Genomic DNA, 17305 nt, shown 5'->3' with positions numbered 1-17305 from the left:
AGTACTCCCCCCAACCGTTTTATCTGTCACTTGTAAATCTACCAAACGGCTTGAAATGAAAGAACCCTGGAGGTGTCTTTTCATATCTCGACCCTGCCACTTTAGGCTTGAAGGTTTTGCCAACGCTTTGAATAAAGTCCGGCCAAGTCCTCGCCTTTGAAGTGGTTCGAGGGGTCTTTTTTTCTAGGTACAGGTGGGGGTGCATTCGCCTCGAGGCCAAACCGTGGAAAGAGGCAAGGCAAATTCCCCGGGCGCTTGTTGAATTCGCTCAGACTACATCAGGTACGAGGCTTCGGGGGGGCTTTCTGTCTCGGTAAGAATGGGAGTCAGGTTTCGACCTCAATGCCGAGGTGAAGCAGATCAAACCAGACTGCTTGTTTGGTGGAATGTGGAGGTGGTTTAGGGCCAGATTCAGTGTTTCTTTTTACCATTTAAGCAACATGTTGAGGCGGAGGAGAGATGCCAGGGGGATGAGCAGCTTTTCATCCCAGGATTTAATACGACTGTCAGCTGCTGGAATCCCGCAAACTTTGATAATTATTGCGGCTAGACCGTGCCCATATCCACAGCCATTTATATTAAAATAAGACCGACTTCTTCAACCACCGACTGTCTGAAGATTCCTCGGCATTCCTCAGACGCCAGGGTTTATATCAGCGATCCTTTGATATCACGTAATGCCTCCAACGTCCATTCAACAGCTGTATCATCCGTCTGCAGATATGCTTTGATCTAGCTCCGCAGCGTCTTCCATTAATGCCTCTCTTAATAGTTGACGGCAGTGTGTGTAAACTACATTTTTGCCGGTTTTTAACTGCTCTCTGTGATGTTATACAGGGTTTAACAAGGGGTCATAAAAGCACGTTGTAATGTCTCTCTCGTGAGCATTTCAATCTCATTTTCAAAGCACAAACAAAATCCAAATTCTTTTAAACAAGTACTTTGCAACCACATGAAGTATGAAGTATGACCATGCAGTGAATCTGGAGTTCTCCATCTCTCCTTTGTTACTTTTTGAATAGCAGAAGGAATTGATGAACTGGTTTATTAAGACCAATGAACAGCTAAAGTTAAACCCGTTCCAACTGTCCTCACACGCTTTGATACTTCGTTTGATACAATACAAGGATCCAATATGAAACGAGACAATTGAATGCTGTCAGATCAAGTATGGACTTTTCCTTGCTTTACAGCAGCTCCATTTACAGCATCAATAAGGACAAACATTAAAGAAAAGAAACGTACGATCCTTTTGTGAGGTTCATATGATACGATGCGATACGATCTACTTTGTTGTCCCCGTAAGGACATTCGTTTTTAGCAAGATACAAATGATACTACATGATAAAACACATTAACAACGCGATACAATACTTTAGCAATGAGACGGTAACGCTAGTGGCGACTGGTCATTAGGCACAGCCCCACCTAGTGTCAGCAGGAAGTATTACAAATAATGATTAAAAAAAAATGCATAAAATATATTTTAAGATCATGTTTAATTATCTGATTCGTCTCATTGCTGTTTTAGTCTGTTCTTCTAATTAGTGTCTACAGTGTGTGCCTATTGAGCTGTTTAGAGCCATGTGGGACAACACCCGATCCTGCCCCTCCCTCTGACTGTCTAAGTGAACGGTGACTGCAAAAACTACACTGCGCATGCTCAGAGTATTTTCCTATTTAATGTGTGTGGCAAAAACATAATGACCATAGGGGCATAGAGCTGCCATCCCCACCATACGTCATCTCACATCATTCAGAGCTAATTGGCTGTAAGTACGTGTGCCGCGAAAAGTGTGGTGTGTGAAGAGGAGACGAGAGAGCTGCAGTGAGGCGTCTTAAAACCAGGAAGTAAGCTGCGCATGGCTTCCCTCGACCTAAAAGCAATGACATTTCTCCATAGGATTTTAGAAAATAGCTCAAAATAAGATCTGTGGGAAACGTAGCTGTTAGATAAATGCACGTTTTGTTCAGCCGGATAATATCCACATGTCTACCTACTTTTATCATTTTCGAATCATAAATCTATTGATTAGATTAGATTTATGATAGACTTTTGAAACTACAAGACGATAAGGAGGACTTTTACAAAAAAGTAATAGAGATTTTTGTCCAGAAGGATAGGCAAATGGACTTCATCTTCAAGTCAAGGTAAGACTGCAATTGTATTGAAAATGGGATCTTACTAAGAAAGAACAATTCAATATTTAAATGATACAATTACATGTTTTGGGTATCCTTCTGTTGAACTGTCTGTTTAAAATTAATTGAAGCATCAGACAAAAAAAGCTTTTGAAAATAATATTATATTTTGATTAAGTCGAAATATAATATTTGTAAACCTGAAGAGTCAGAGCAAGAGCCTCACCAGCCATGAACCTATCTGCAGAAGCTTATAGACATCTACGTTTTTTGTGCCCCACCACTTTGCACATATAGAAACGCCACTGGGTAACGCTATCCTATCCTCTGTAAGGATGTAAGTGGCTGCCTTTCTTCCCACACGGTGCTAATTTAAGTCACTGCTCTACGTCTGGCCATTGTTGAGATCTATCCTCATGTGTCAGCAGACTGACACGGTTTGACATCATTTACATGAGACTGAGAGGACAATGACGCTTCTGCAAGCCCCCCATCCCCTCGCCAAACATTAGTCTCAATACACTTAAGCAGCAATACCAAAACTTTGAGTGTTTCAATGCTTATTAGACTCAAGTTATTCTTTCTCTCTTTGTTGAAGTGTTACTTTTCGCTCCATCTCTACGGGTGAGACATTTCTTGGCTGGTTGGGCTCCTTTCGGGTTCCAGTCGTGGCTCAGAATGATCAGTTTGTGAAGTTAGCAGATGGATTTTTCTTCTAACAACCATCCATAGCCATTGTCACGTGAAGCTGGGAACTTGTTAACGACGTGTTCTTCTCCGTGCCGAATCCTATCAGCAGGCTAGAATCTAAAAGTCAGTCATTGTTAGTCTGAAAGTGACGAAAGTTGTTTAGTAGTTGAAGTTGAAGTGTTCCTTTTCCATCCAACTGTTAAATATTTATATTAATGTTCCCAAAACTGTACGAGTGAAACATTTCCTGGCTGGTTGGGCTCCTTTCTGATCAATGCCTCGGTCAGATTACGAAGTGTGTGTGAGGTCAGCGGATGGATCTTTCTTCCCACACGATGTCAGTGACACATGAAACTGTGATATTGCTATCGTCTTGTCAGCACCCTGGTATCTGAAAGCCACTCGTTGTCTGTCTGGACGGAAGTCACGAGAGTTGTTTGTGTGTTCATGATGTCTGTGTACATTTTCATGCTTTTATGTCATGTACAAATCTCTGTGTGTGTGTGTGTGTGTGTGTGTGTGTGTGTGTGTGTGTGTGTGTGTGTGTGTGTGTGTGTGTGTGTGTGTGTGTGTGTGTGTGTGTGTGTGTGTGTGTGTGTGTGTGTGTGTGTGTGTGTGTGTGTGTGTGTGTGTGTGTGTGTGTGTGTGTGTGTGTGTGTGTGTGTGTGTGTGTGTGTGTGTGTGTGTGTGTGTGTGTGTGTGTGTGTGTGTGTGTGTGTGTGTGTGTGTGTGTGTGTGTTCTATCTGTGAGCGGCTGACAGAGGCATTTCCAAAGGTCGTCTAATTTTTTTTTTATTTGTCTGTTTTCGAACAGAGATTGCTCTCGTGTAAATATTTAACTTGGAGGGAGATTTCACACTTCGCACGCACACTTTGTGGACACACTGACCGTCACCTCTGTGCAGGCCTTTCTTTGTTTTAGAGGGTTTTATCACCAAGTCTGGATGTTTTTCTGCTCACAAACACAAATACTGTCAAATCAGCAGCGTCTGGGAAATGTATATTCTCCAAAGAGAACCATATATTTACCAAAGAGAAGGCCTGTATTTAAATTCAGACTGTTTATATGCTTTACTAAACCATGGCAACTAGGCAGTGTCTTTTTTCATGATTTTAAGATCAATGGATGAACCAATAACAGACCAGTTAATTGCAGCTAATTGCTTTTATACATCTGTTACTATGTTTTGTTTTAAAACCAAACTACAACCACATTTTTATGGAAAGTTTTCATAATTGATGTTTCCTTTGATCCCATTCACAGCATCATTTAGTTTGTCTTTTAATTTAAATTAGTTTTAAATTCATAACTAAATAAGGGTATAAAGTACATCAACATGATCTATTGTATTCATAAAGACATGTATTAACTAGTGGTGCACGATAATTATCGGTCCAATATTAGGAATTATGACGTCATCCCGATAAACCCGATAACAGTATTAATAGCCCCGATAATATACAATATATTTTTTGGGTAAAAAAAAAGAAGAAAATACTGCGGTGTGGGTGGATTGGGATGAGGGGCGCTTGTTTTTCACTCGGCTCCTCCCGTTTTGCCAGTACTGTGGTATTAGTGGTTTAGGAAGAGGGGAGTTCTTCACAAAGCCAGCGCTCCCTAACTCATGCCTGGCTGTGACATAAACGGCGTGCGGCCGTGAAGCCAGGACAGTAAACAAACATGTCGTCGGTTGTATGGGACTATTTCAAAGTTTCAGAGTTAGATAGTTCGCTTGCTATTTGTATTAACAAATGCAATGCAGAAGTTCCACGAGGAGGGAAAAAGGCAACGAGCTATAACGGCCCGTCTACACTACAGCGTCGACAGCGTCGAAAACTCCAATCTGCCCATTCACTTTCAATGGGGTGACGTCACGTTGCCTCGCTTTTTCGCCGAACTGAATTGTGGGTAGCAGAGCGGTCCGTCTCCGCCGTCTCAGGCGACAGAAGTTGAACAATGTTCAACTTCTGTCGCCTGAGACGCCGGAGTAGCCAGCGCCAGCCAATCAAATCCCGTTTCTGAAAATCTGACAGCTGAAGCCGTAGCCAATCAAACCGCGTCTAAGCTGGGAGAGATATCCCGCCGTTCATTTCTATACTTCAAAAAAAGTTGGAGGAGAAACTAACTATCGCCGTAGCAATCACCCGGTTTTGTATGACCAGACCCTCTTCACCTACCGGGACACAAACCGGAGGAACCAGGCATGGAGGGAGGTGGCAGAGACAGTGGGGAAACTGGTAGGTTTTCGCCTGTTTGGGGAGTTTATATATATATTGCTCCCATAAAATCCCCGGGGTTTTTGCTTTGTATGTCGGGGGCGGGAGATGCATGTGATTGGTTGTTGGTCGTGTTGCTTGAATAAAATCCCCAAGCTCCAGACACGCCCAGCTCCAAGCTATTTTTGAAGCTGCCGTAATACTTCCAACCTGATGAGTCACCTGAAACATCGCCATGGCTACAATGGTGTGTTAAAAGCGTACGAAGACGCCTGCGCTGCTAAACGAGCGGCGAATCCAAAGCCAGCTGCAAAGGCACCGGGGCTTTTACCTATCGACGAGGCTTTTGAAAAAGGCAAGAAGTTTATTTGGGAAAATAAATATGGTCACTTTGAAGAGTCAGAACTGTTCTTGGCTTTGTTTTGTTCATAGTAGTAATGCTCATGTCATTTGCTCACTACTAGTCTTTTTTTACCACCAGGTGTGCAAAAACTACAGGTACATTAATATATATTATATTATATTACCGGGTATCGGTCTTGAGAAGCAGGAAGTTATCGGTATCGGTTTAAAAAAAACAATATCGTGCATCCCTAGTATTAACAATGCATAAAATACAAATACATTTGAAAAGGTGTTTTTAAAAAGTCTTAAAAAGGACCAACAGATTTTGAAATGAAAAAGTGGAGGGACCTTAATTTAAAAAATGGTATACTCTCAAACCTTAAATACATGTTCTAATAAAAAGCAAAGCATTGTGTTTTGTAAAAGGCAAGATGTAATTAGCTGACTGAAAAGGTGTTATCCTTTGAGTCGAAAGGCGTCATAAAGGAACACTAAGCATTCATTAAAACGTCCTGTTATCTTTTATCTTATTGCTACATGTCTGATATGTGTAATACGTCATGTAACGCGCTTTGAGCATTCGGAAAAAGCGCTCTAATTAATATTATCTTGCTGATCAGTATCTTCAGTTGTTACGTCCCCACTGAGGCCGAGGGCACCTGGAGACAATAACATACAACCAATACAAATGAGGGAGACAAGGCAAGGCAAGTTTATTTATATAGCACTTTTCAACGCAAGGCAATTCAAAGTGCTTTACAAAAAAAATGAAAGACATTAAGCATTAAAAAAGAAAAGCTAATAAAATAAACATTAAGGAAAAATACATGGATAAAAGTTACAGTGCAGTCTAATATATGAATAGTTCAATTAAAAGCAGCGACAAAAAGAAAAGTCTTCTTGCTGGATTTAAAAGTAGTCAGAGTTGCAGCGGACCTGCGGGTTTCTGGGAGTTTGTTCCAGATGTTTGGAGCATAATAACTGAACGCTGCTTCTCCATGTTTAGTTCTGACTCTGGGGACAGAAAGCTGACCAGTCCCTGAAGACCTGAGAGATCTGGATGCTTCATAATTTAGCAGGAGGTCAGAAATGTATTTTGGGCCTAAACCATTCAGTGTTTTATAAACCAGCAGCAGTATTTTGAAATCTATTCTTTGACACACAGGAAGCCAGTGTAAAGACTTCAGAACAGGAGTGATGTGATCCACTCTCTTAGTGTCAGTGAGGACTCGAGCAGCGGCGTTCTGAATCAGCTGCAGCTTTCTAATAGATGTTTTAGTGAGACCTGTGAAGACACCATTGCAGTAGTCCAGTCTACTGAAGATAAAAGCATGGACAAGTGTTTCCAAATCCTGCTGTGACATTAGTCTTTTAATCCTAGATATATTCTTTAGGTGATAGTAGGCTGATTTAGTAACTGAACCTCCTCTCTATCCCCACACGAACCAAGCTCCGAACCTGGGGCGACAGAGCCTTCTCCATCGCTGCCCCCACCCTCTGGAACTCCCTCCCCCAACACATCAGAGACTGCACTGACCCCCCCACTTTCAAAACACTGACCAAGACACACCTCTTCAGACTGGCTTTTAATCTGTGAATTATGCTGTGTTGCTGTTTTAATAACTTTTAAATGTTATTTTATCATGTTCTTATACATTTTTAAATTCTATTTTATCATGTTTTATCACCACTGTAAAGCGTCTTTGAGCACCTGGAAAAGCGCTTCGAAATGAAATGTATTATTATTATTATTATTTAATGTGACTGTTGAAACTCAGGTCAGAGTCCATGACTACACCTAGATTTCTGGCTTTATCTGTTGTTTTGAACATTGCAGACTGAAGCTCAGCGCTAACTTTTAAACGTTCTGCCTTGGCTCCAAAAACCATTACCTCAGTTTTATCTTTGTTTAATTGGAGAAAGTTCTGACACATCCAGTCATTGATTTGTTCAATGCACTTACTCAGTGTTTGAATTGGAGCATAGTCTCCTGGTGAAATTGTTACGTAAATTTGTGTGTCATCTGTGTGTCATCTGCAAGCTATGGTAACTTATTTTGTTGTTCTTCATTATCTGAGTCAGTGGTAGCATGTAGACGTTAAAGAGAAGAGGCCCCAAGATGGAGCCTTGAGGAACCCCACATGTCATATTTGTCAACTCAGATGTGTATTTACCTATAGAAACAAAGTTGTTTCTATCCTTTAAGTAGGATTCAAACCAATTTAGAACTGTTTCCGAAAGTCCCACCCAGTTTTCCAGTCGGTCTAGTAATATGCCGTGGTCAACAGTGTCAAACGCAGCACTGAGATCTAATAATACTAACACTGAAGTTCTGCCACTGTCTGTGTTTAAGTGGATGTCGTTAAAGACCTTTACAAGAGCAGTCTCAGTGCTGTGGTTTGGACGAAAGCCTGACTGGAACACATCGAAACAACTATTTAAATGTCAGCGTAACCGTTGACAACAGTTCAGTTCATTCCTCAGCTAGCTGTAAACCCATCAGTGAAGGAATGGATGGAAGTCAATTACGTTACATGTGACTTGTTAGACACAACGACATGCTGACTGCAGTGGGGTTTGAACCTGTGACCCCCTGACCCCAACGCACAATCTACTGCACCACACGCCTCCTTAACATTAATGACACGGTCTTTTGTCACTGCTAACAGCCTCCTATTATCATCCAGTGTAACCCCTGAGCAGAAAGCTTTTTACATTTGAATGCATGTGGGAAAACTAACAGGTTGGAGAGGAAACAACCATCAGTTCTTCGTCCTGTGTGTCCACCCAACAAGTTAATAACTAACTGCGGTAATATAGATCCCCAGGGGTCCCAACCCCACATGCCAGACTGCTGCTCTCACCTGCTTTCTGACCCGGACTGTCCACATGCAGGTGTGAAAGCCTCCTGCCACCTCATTAACCCCTTCCTGTTCTCACAAGGACGTCCAGCTGAGTCTATTGTGGCTTCACTATATAGAAATACGAGGGGCAATGAGCATAATTGGCCTAGCGTGCGAGCGTGGAATGGTCTGGTTGTAAATTGCTCGGCTTGTTAGTTTAGAAGTAGCACCCAGGCGGGGATGTGTACTACTGCACAAAGAAATGTGCTGATGATGCTGTGTGGAACTCCAAGAATGTTTGCCCGAATTACAAATCAGAAACAATTGAGTTAAAGATCTCCTATCATGCTGTTTTTCGGATATATACACATATATAAAAAACATGTCTACAGGTTAGCTCTGAGTGTTAGCGATGCTTGCTGATGTAAACAAAGACCATATTACGTCTAACACACGTCGTGCTGATAGCAACGTTTCTGATAGGGCCGTGGGTCCGCATTTCCGATGTGACGTCTTTAGAGATTTCGGTACGGAGGAAAAGAGAGAGGGTTTTGTTTTCTGATACTTTGAGAGTTCCCTGACACACCGGGACACATATTTATGTATAAAAGACACAAAGACGTGCATTTTGCATGATAGCAGATCAATATAGGAATCAGTAGGTACAGTAGTACAAGTAGGTTTACACATACGAGCAATTTGACTAGCGTGTACTGAAGAAACGTGAATTGATTGTGTATTCAAGACTCGTTTTTGCGACGGGACTTCTTAAAAAACGCATCATAATAAAGTTGATTATTACATTAACGTGTTTTAGTGATGCTTGTCGAGTCCTCGAGCTCACTTCCTTCCTTGTTGATCTCTCCACAGAAACGGAAAGGCAGAGAGAAGGATGGCAGCGACGCAGTCAGCCTGTGCAGCTTCGACTTTAAGGTAAAACACGTCTCTTAAGTTACACGAGGGCTTTCCACATTCTCATTGAAACAGAACAACATGCGGGATCTAAAGAAAACCTTTCGTAGGTTTAGTTAAATGTTTTTGTGTCTTTAAATAAGAATTGAGGAGTCCAGACTTAGTTGTATACACAATATCGAAATGTCTTATAACATCAGATGGTGAGAATATGCATTAAAGGACTTTAGACAAGTTGAGTTGGGCTATTAAGTTCACGTTAAGGCTTCAACTTGGGATTCCAAGTCTGCCACTGATAAGCTCGAAAAGTCTGTTCAATTTTATTCTAGTAAATAAAATCAGTGCCAAATTGACGCCAATGGTTTTAAGCGAGTTGCTTTTCATTTGCAGGCTATAGGTGAAAGTAAACCGGTGCTATAATCCAAACAATCTTGATGAAGCCAGAGAAGCAATTATCTAAGGCAGATCTGGGGTCAGTTGTACTGTTATGCATGGGTATGGTGCACAACATGTTTTTCCTGCAGGGTTTGAGTCATTAGAAAAGGAGTATGCTTTCCATCTCCTGTCTGTCTTGTTTGTTGTGTTTAAATGTTTAAAGGTAACAATAAGTTGCTTGACTACTAACTGGTGGCCATATCGGATGTCCTGCCTGAACACACAGTCTTTCCTCTGTGTATTCAGGGCATATCATTCAGGTGACTCGGCTTATCACGGAAAGACATCCAGATAAAGCCCGTGTTGGTTTGGTGAAGCGCCCGTTGCAGTCTGCTGCCAGACCTGTGTGTAAAAACCTGCTTTGGTGCAGCTGAAAGGCGGGGCTGGCCAGGTTGGAAAATACACCTCATGGGTGTGAGGTTTGAGGTTTGCAGAGAGATCAGAGTTATTATTGTAGGATGATCTTGTCATAACTTAACCTTAACTCCCTTTAGCTTCAGGCTCATTTAGCTTATCACCACGTATGCAGGTTAAAGTCTGTTCGACAGTCCTCTTGTGAACCTGGAGATGTTGAAACCCCAAAGTGTTATGATAGAAATGTGTGGTACGGGTCTCCAGCACATAGAAACTGCCAGATGCTAACTTGCATATGTTGGGCAATTTGCACAATTAGCATACATTGCAACAACTAGCATATAGTTACAACATGTCTTTTTGCCGATTTGAACAATTATGGAGTGGTTTTGGAGATAATGGAGAATGTTAAATGCTTTTCTAAATTGTTCAGGCTCTAAAATGACATTTTTAACCAGAAAGTGGCCGTATTTGTACATTTTGGGCAGACTTTGGGTGAATTTGGGAGTTTTATGGGACTCCAAGCCTCCATCTTTGATCCTACGAATGTCAGTAATTGATTCAACATCCTCACTAGCCCTCAAAACCACTTCCAAAATTGTCAGAATCCACAAAACCATTTTTTAGCTATTGTCTGCATATGCTAATTAATGCTAATTAATGCAATTTATTCCAATTGCGCAAATTGCCCAATATATGCAAGTTAGCATCCAGCAGTTTCTATGTGCCGGGGAACCGTTCCGTACTTTTCTAACATAATAATAATAATAATAATAATAATACATTTTATTTTTAGGCGCCTTTCATGACACCCAAGGACACCGTACTTTAAAAAAAAAAAAAAATTAATTAATTAATTAAAAATAAATAAAATAAAAGCTAATAGGCAACAGAACAAGATAAAAACACAAACAGGAAATCATGGAGGAGATACTTTGGGGTATTCAACATTTCCGGGTTCACACTGCTGGCACGTACATTTAAAGTGAATTAAAGTGTTGTACCGGTAGTATGTTTGGGAGTACATCTCCACTCCGATCACCCGTACAGATTAGGATTACCTGTCGCCTCTCTCCATTTATTCTGTCTCAACTTCTGTGACCAGTTGGATCAGTTTCTCTGCTTTAACTAAACAAAGCTTTATGAGTGTTGTGGAGAGAGTCAGTCCCGGGGCGGGGGGCCGGGGGGCACTCCTTGATTTATAGCCGAGCAGCGTGCCGCTTTCTGCCTTTCTTCTTTTCTTGCAGCTGTTAAGTCAAAGATGCAAGGTATAAGAAGGCCGTACTTTTAATGTACAGTTACTTTCATTATTGATCAATCTGCCACTTTCTCAGAGCCAGGGGATTTCAAATAAAATGACATGACATACAATCCTATGGCAAAGACAAACGGCGTGTTCTTCTCCGTGCCAGCAGGCTAGTATCTAAAAGTCAGTCATTGTTTGTCTGAAAGTGACGAAAGTTGTTTAGTAGTGGTGTTCATTATACGTTTCCATACCCCTATTAGACAATGCTAAGAAGAGTGCTTAAACTTGCTTTGCAGACCTAAATGCTTATTTCTGTCTTTGTTGAAGTGTTCCTTTTCCATCCAACTGTTAAATATTTATATTAATGTTCCCAAATCTGTACGAGTGAAACATTTCTTGGCTGGTTGGGCTCCTTTCTGATCAATGCCTCGGTCAGATTACGAAGTGTGTGTGAGGTCAGCGGATGGATCTTTCTTCCAACACGATGTCAGTGACACATGAAACTGTGATATTGCTATCGTCTTGTCAGCACCCTGGTATCTGAAAGCCACTCGTTGTCTGTCTGGACGACAGTCACGAGAGTTGTTTGTGTTCATGATGTCTGTGTACATTTTCATGCTTTTAGGTCATGTACAAGTGTGTGTGTGTGTGTGTGTGTGTGTGTGTGTGTGTGTGTGTGTGTGTGTGTGTGTGTGTGTGTGTGTGTGTGTGTGTGTGTGTGTGTGTGTGTGTGTGTGTGTGTGTGTGTGTGTGTGTGTGTGTGTGTGTGTGTGTGTGTGTGTGTGTGTGTGTGTGTGTGTGTGTGTGTGTGTGTGTGTGTGTGTGTGTGTGTGTGTGTGTGTGTGTGTGTGTGGTACATCTCTACCAGTTTCACAGAGGGTTGGTGGTTTCACTGATTCTTAGTTACTCCTGTGTTTGGTAGCAACCAGCGTTGCTATGGGTGTGTGAAAACACTGACACATGTATAGTTTCTTCAAGTAGTTGTACGATTACATCACCGTCGTCGTCTTCTTCTTCTTCTTGTGTGCGTAGAGGAGTGGAGGTATTCATAGTCCTGTGCCCTCAGAGCATAGTGGTGGAGATCACGTCCTAACTGGGGTCTGATTTAAAACCCGACGGGCTCCTAACCCCTTTGGGAACGGTGGCTCTGACCGTCAGAGCAGGGAAGAAGATCCTCTCTCCATAACATACAGTGTTATATTCAAGCTAGACATTGTTTACAAATCCAGCTGCCTCTACCGTAAACATTTCAATTCATGCCAACTACATAAATATTGAGTTGAGAGAATAACATTTATTTAGAAAAAGGAGGAAAGTAAAATGAAATGTTGTTGAGTCCCGGGAAATTAAAGAGGCCCTTTTCTGCTTTTTGGGGTTTCCCTTTCCTGGAGTGTGCGTAGGTTTCTGTGCATGTGAATGGTCTGCAAAGACTACAACTAACTCCTTTGTTCACTTCTGTAACAGTGACATCACTATGTAACACTTGAGCTCATATTGGCTAGCGCTCCAACACATTGTACGTGATAGGCTAAGGGGCGGGCGTAGAGACACTACATACTGATATACACCTGAACATCAGCAGGAGAGGACTCTTTAAAGTAGAGACACTACATACTGATATACACCTGAACATCAGCTGGAGAGGACTCTTTAAAGTAGAGACACTACATACTGATATACACCTGAACATCAGCAGGAGAGGACTCTTTAAAGTAGAGACACTACATACTGATATACACCTGAACATCAGCAGGAGAGGACTCTTTAAAGTAGAGACACTACATACTGATATACACCTGAACATCAGCTGGAGAGGACTCTTTAAAGTAGAGACACTACATACTGATATACACCTGAACATCAGCAGGAGAGGACTCTTTAAAGTAGAGACACTACATACTGATATACACCTGAACATGAGCAGGAGAGGACTCTTTAAAGTAGAGACACTACATACTGATATACACCTGAACATCAGCTGGAGAGGACTCTTTAAAGTAGAGACACTACATACTGATATACACCTGAACATCAGCAGGAGAGGACTCTTTAAAGTAGAGACACTACATACTGATATACACCTGAACATCAGCAGGAGAGGACTCTTTAAAGTAGAGACACTACATACTGATATACACCTGAACATCAGCAGGAGAGGACTCTTTAAAGTAGAGTCACTACATACTGATATACACCTGAACATCAGCAGGAGAGGACTCTTTAAAGTAGAGACACTACATACTGATATACACCTGAACATCAGCTGGAGAGGACTCTTTAAAGTAGAGACACTACACACTGATATACACCTGAACATCAGCAGGAGAGGACTCTTTAAAGTAGAGACACTACATACTGATATACACCTGAACATCAGCAGGAGAGTACTCTTTAAAGTAGAGTCACTACATACTGATATACACCTGAACATCAGCAGGAGAGGACTCTTTAAAGTAGAGTCACTACATACTGATATACACCTGAACATCAGCAGGAGAGGACTCTTTAAAGTAGAGACACTACATACTGATATACACCTGAACATCAGCAGGAGAGTACTCTTTAAAGTAGAGACACTACATACTGATATACACCTGAACATCAGCAGGAGAGTACTCTTTAAAGTAGAGACACTACATACTGATATACACCTGAACATCAGCAGGAGAGGACTCTTTAAAGTAGAGACACTACACACTGATATACACCTGAACATCAGCAGGAGAGGACTCTTTAAAGTAGAGACACTACATACTGATATACACCTGAACATCAGCAGGAGAGTACTCTTTAAAGTAGAGTCACTACATACTGATATACACCTGAACATCAGCAGGAGAGGACTCTTTAAAGTAGAGTCACTACATACTGATATACACCTGAACATCAGCAGGAGAGGACTCTTTAAAGTAGAGACACTACATACTGATATACACCTGAACATCAGCAGGAGAGGACTCTTTAAAGTAGAAACACTACATATTATATACACCTGGAAATGTGCATTATGTGTCCTCTTTAAATGTCTTCTGTTGCTGACCTCCATCAGCAGAGGGCAGCAGCTCCTCCACTGCCCTCTCCTGTTGTTTTAAGTCAGTCAGCACTCTGCAGTGTTTCTTCCCCAAAGCTGCTGCTGCTGCTGCTGAAGTTGAGCTCCACCTCAGGACCCCGTCGCTCTCTGGCACGGCATAGTTTAGACAGCGGTGAAACTGCATTACTCATCCCGCTGCAGCACTGAGACAGACAGGTTTGGGAGGAGTGTAAATCAGGCTGAGATCCAGCTGCAGCTCGGTGTGACTGCAGGCCGTGAGGCAGGCAGGCCGGGCCATGTTGCGTTTAGTTTTTATAGCTGCCGGGCCAGACATGCAGCTGATTCAGCCCGTCTTCCCGTTCAGGATGAGTAACAGCAGGGCTTCACACGGTGTCTTCTCTCGGCACGCGAAGACGACACACAGACAGACAGTTCGTGCTTTAATTGGGTCCTCTCTGACTCCTCAGTCTGCATAGTTGGTCGCTCTGCTTTCACTTGAAACCCTAATCCCAAATAATCAGAATCAGAATGCCTGTATTCGTCCCACAGAGGAGAAATGTACTTTGTTACGGCAAGTAAAGAGATAGCTTCCTATTAATTAAGGAGCATGCATAACATATAAAATATAAGAAAATAAAAGAAATAGAAACGACACGTCCAGGACCAGAAACAGTTGAGATAGCAGTATTAGAGATTGCTGTTAAAGTAACGGATGGACTTACTAAGAAGTAGAAGTTTTAATATAAGCGAGGAACATATTGAACACCGAGGTTGTTCTGATACTGAAGTTAATGGGTCCAGTTGGTCTGCAGCTGATGAGCCCTCCGTCAACAAAAGAGAGAATGAGGCGTCAACATCAATACGTGTCAATCAGCATCTGTGTTTTGTCTCACACACACACACACACACACACACACACACACACACACACACACACACACACACACACACACACACACAGCACCCGCATGAAGCCTCTGTCCTGTTTCACACCTCTGTGTTGACCCAGGAGGGAGATGGAGAGCCATGAACAGGCTGGTCCATCTGCTCAGAACACACACACACACACACACACACACACACACACACGTTGTGACACCCTGGTTTGCAGCACGTCCACACATTAGCTGCTCCTCAGGCCTAACACCTTAACTTTTTTGTCTGTGCACGTGTGCAGCAGCTGTGTAGAGTCTGTGGGCTCAGGTGTGCTTCTCCCTCAGCCACGTGTGCATCCGCCTGTCTGGTGGATCTCTCCCGGTGGTGCGCACACATGAAGGAAAGGAGACAACAGTTTGATTATCAGCTAAAACACACGCTTCAATGGCTACCTCCACAGTCTCCACACCAATATGCTTAAAACAAATATTGTTTGTTGGGAAAAATGTGACGAATAAAGGAAGAAATGATTTGTTTCATAGATCCAGTGGTGTTTAGTAAGTACATTTACTGAGGTACTACTTTATTGAGTATCTGCTTTGTACTTCTACTCCACTTCAATTCAGAGGTACATGGTGTACTTTTCATCCACTACATGTATTTAATCCCTTTAGTTACTTCACAGATGTGGATGAATGATGTGAAATATAATCAAGTGTTAAATCTTTAGTTCCACCTGGAGTAAATCCACCAGCTACCCTGCAGTCTACAAAGTACTTCAGACTAGCTGCACCTCCACCAGCTACCCTGCAGTCTACAAAGTACTTCAGACTAGCTGCACCTCCACCAGCTTTGAGAACACTTTCATGATCAATCATTACAGTGTTTCTCCCCCCCCCCCCCCCCCCCTGCAAGAAAAGCCAAAGGCCCCTTAACCAATGTGGGTTATCAAATAAGAAAATACATGCGAGTTCATGGCTACTGTAGACAACGTTCTTGTTGCTCTGTGTTGCGTTGCTAATGAGTGAGTGAGGATCTGTGGGGTTTATTCTCCCAACAATATAATTTAGGCATTTAGCAGTCGCCTTATTCCAAAGCGACTTACAACGACCGATTACAGGGACATTCTCCCTGGAGTAACTGAGGGCTAAGTGCCTTACTCAAGGGCACACTAGTGGTGGTGTTCCAGGCGGGAGTTGAACTCGCAACCTTCCGATCATCAGCCCACCTCACTATCCGTTAGACCACCAAAACAAACAAAAATAATAATAATAATTTTTATTTTTTATGAGATCAATTTGTGGCAGACGATATTTAATTGTGGCGGTTTGCCACAAATAAATCAATGTATGGGAAACACTTCATTATAAAACACAAATGGACCAATCTGCACAACGACTACTTTCACTGTCGCTACTTTCACTATATTTTGATGAGAATACTTTTCTACTTTCACTTGAGGAACATTTTGAATGCAGGACTTTTACTGTGACAGAGTATTCCTACACTCTAGTACTTCTACTTTTACTCAAGTACAAGATCTGAGTACTTCTACTTTTACTCAAGTACAAGATCTGAGTACTTCTACTTTTCCTCAAGTACAAGATCTGAGTACTTCTACTTTTCCTCAAGCACACGATCTGAGTACTTCTACTTTTACTCAAGTACAAGATCTGAGTGCTTCTACTTTTCCTCAAGTACAAGATCTGAGTACTTCTACTTTTCCTCAAGTACCAGATCTGAGTACTTCTCCCACCTCTGCTTAGGCCCTCGGTCTCAGTCTGTCAAGTATCGACGCTCGGCATAAACCCAGCAGCACGAACATGTTTTCCAACCCTGGAACTGGCCAACAAGTTGCCCTTTCCCCCACTGTGAAACCAATCAACATATTGCTGTGGTTTCCCCCCTCCCAGTGGAATTGAATATATAGGTTTTAGTTCAAGCATCTTGTGAGTGTGTCACAAGCCCCCCACCATTGATATTCTAATTGATCACCTCCCCCAGCTGATCAGCCTGATAACCCGCCGCTCAGCTGAAACTGCTTTGATTATTATTTCACAAGAAACGGATACGCAATAACGACGTCGTAGTTTTATCAGTATATTAAACAAGTAGTGGTTTTAATACCTGATGCGAGACCTGACATGAGATAAGACGACATAATCCCTACTTTATGGTCGGGATGCAAAGGTGATTTGATTTGATAAATATGTC

The 17305-nt window shown here is 42.1% G+C and overlaps 1 protein-coding gene across 2 annotated transcripts in view; it reads left to right on the top strand.

Moving 5' to 3' along the window:
* The window catches only part of net1 (neuroepithelial cell transforming 1), a 66937-nt gene that overhangs the window by 41849 nt on the left and 7783 nt on the right, over positions 1–17305 (top strand). For both annotated transcript variants that reach the window (XM_034074753.1, XM_034074752.2), the window contains exon 3: positions 9108–9170. In XM_034074753.1, coding sequence (XP_033930644.1) covers positions 9108–9170 — 63 coding nt within the window. The remainder of the gene's footprint in view (positions 1–9107; positions 9171–17305) is intronic.

This window comes from Pseudochaenichthys georgianus, chromosome 23 (genome assembly GCF_902827115.2).
Source record: "Pseudochaenichthys georgianus chromosome 23, fPseGeo1.2, whole genome shotgun sequence".
Taxonomy (NCBI): Eukaryota; Metazoa; Chordata; class Actinopteri; order Perciformes; family Channichthyidae; genus Pseudochaenichthys; species Pseudochaenichthys georgianus.
The sequence above is the reverse complement of the archived record's forward strand: the minus strand, read 5'-3'. Positions and strand labels throughout refer to the sequence as shown.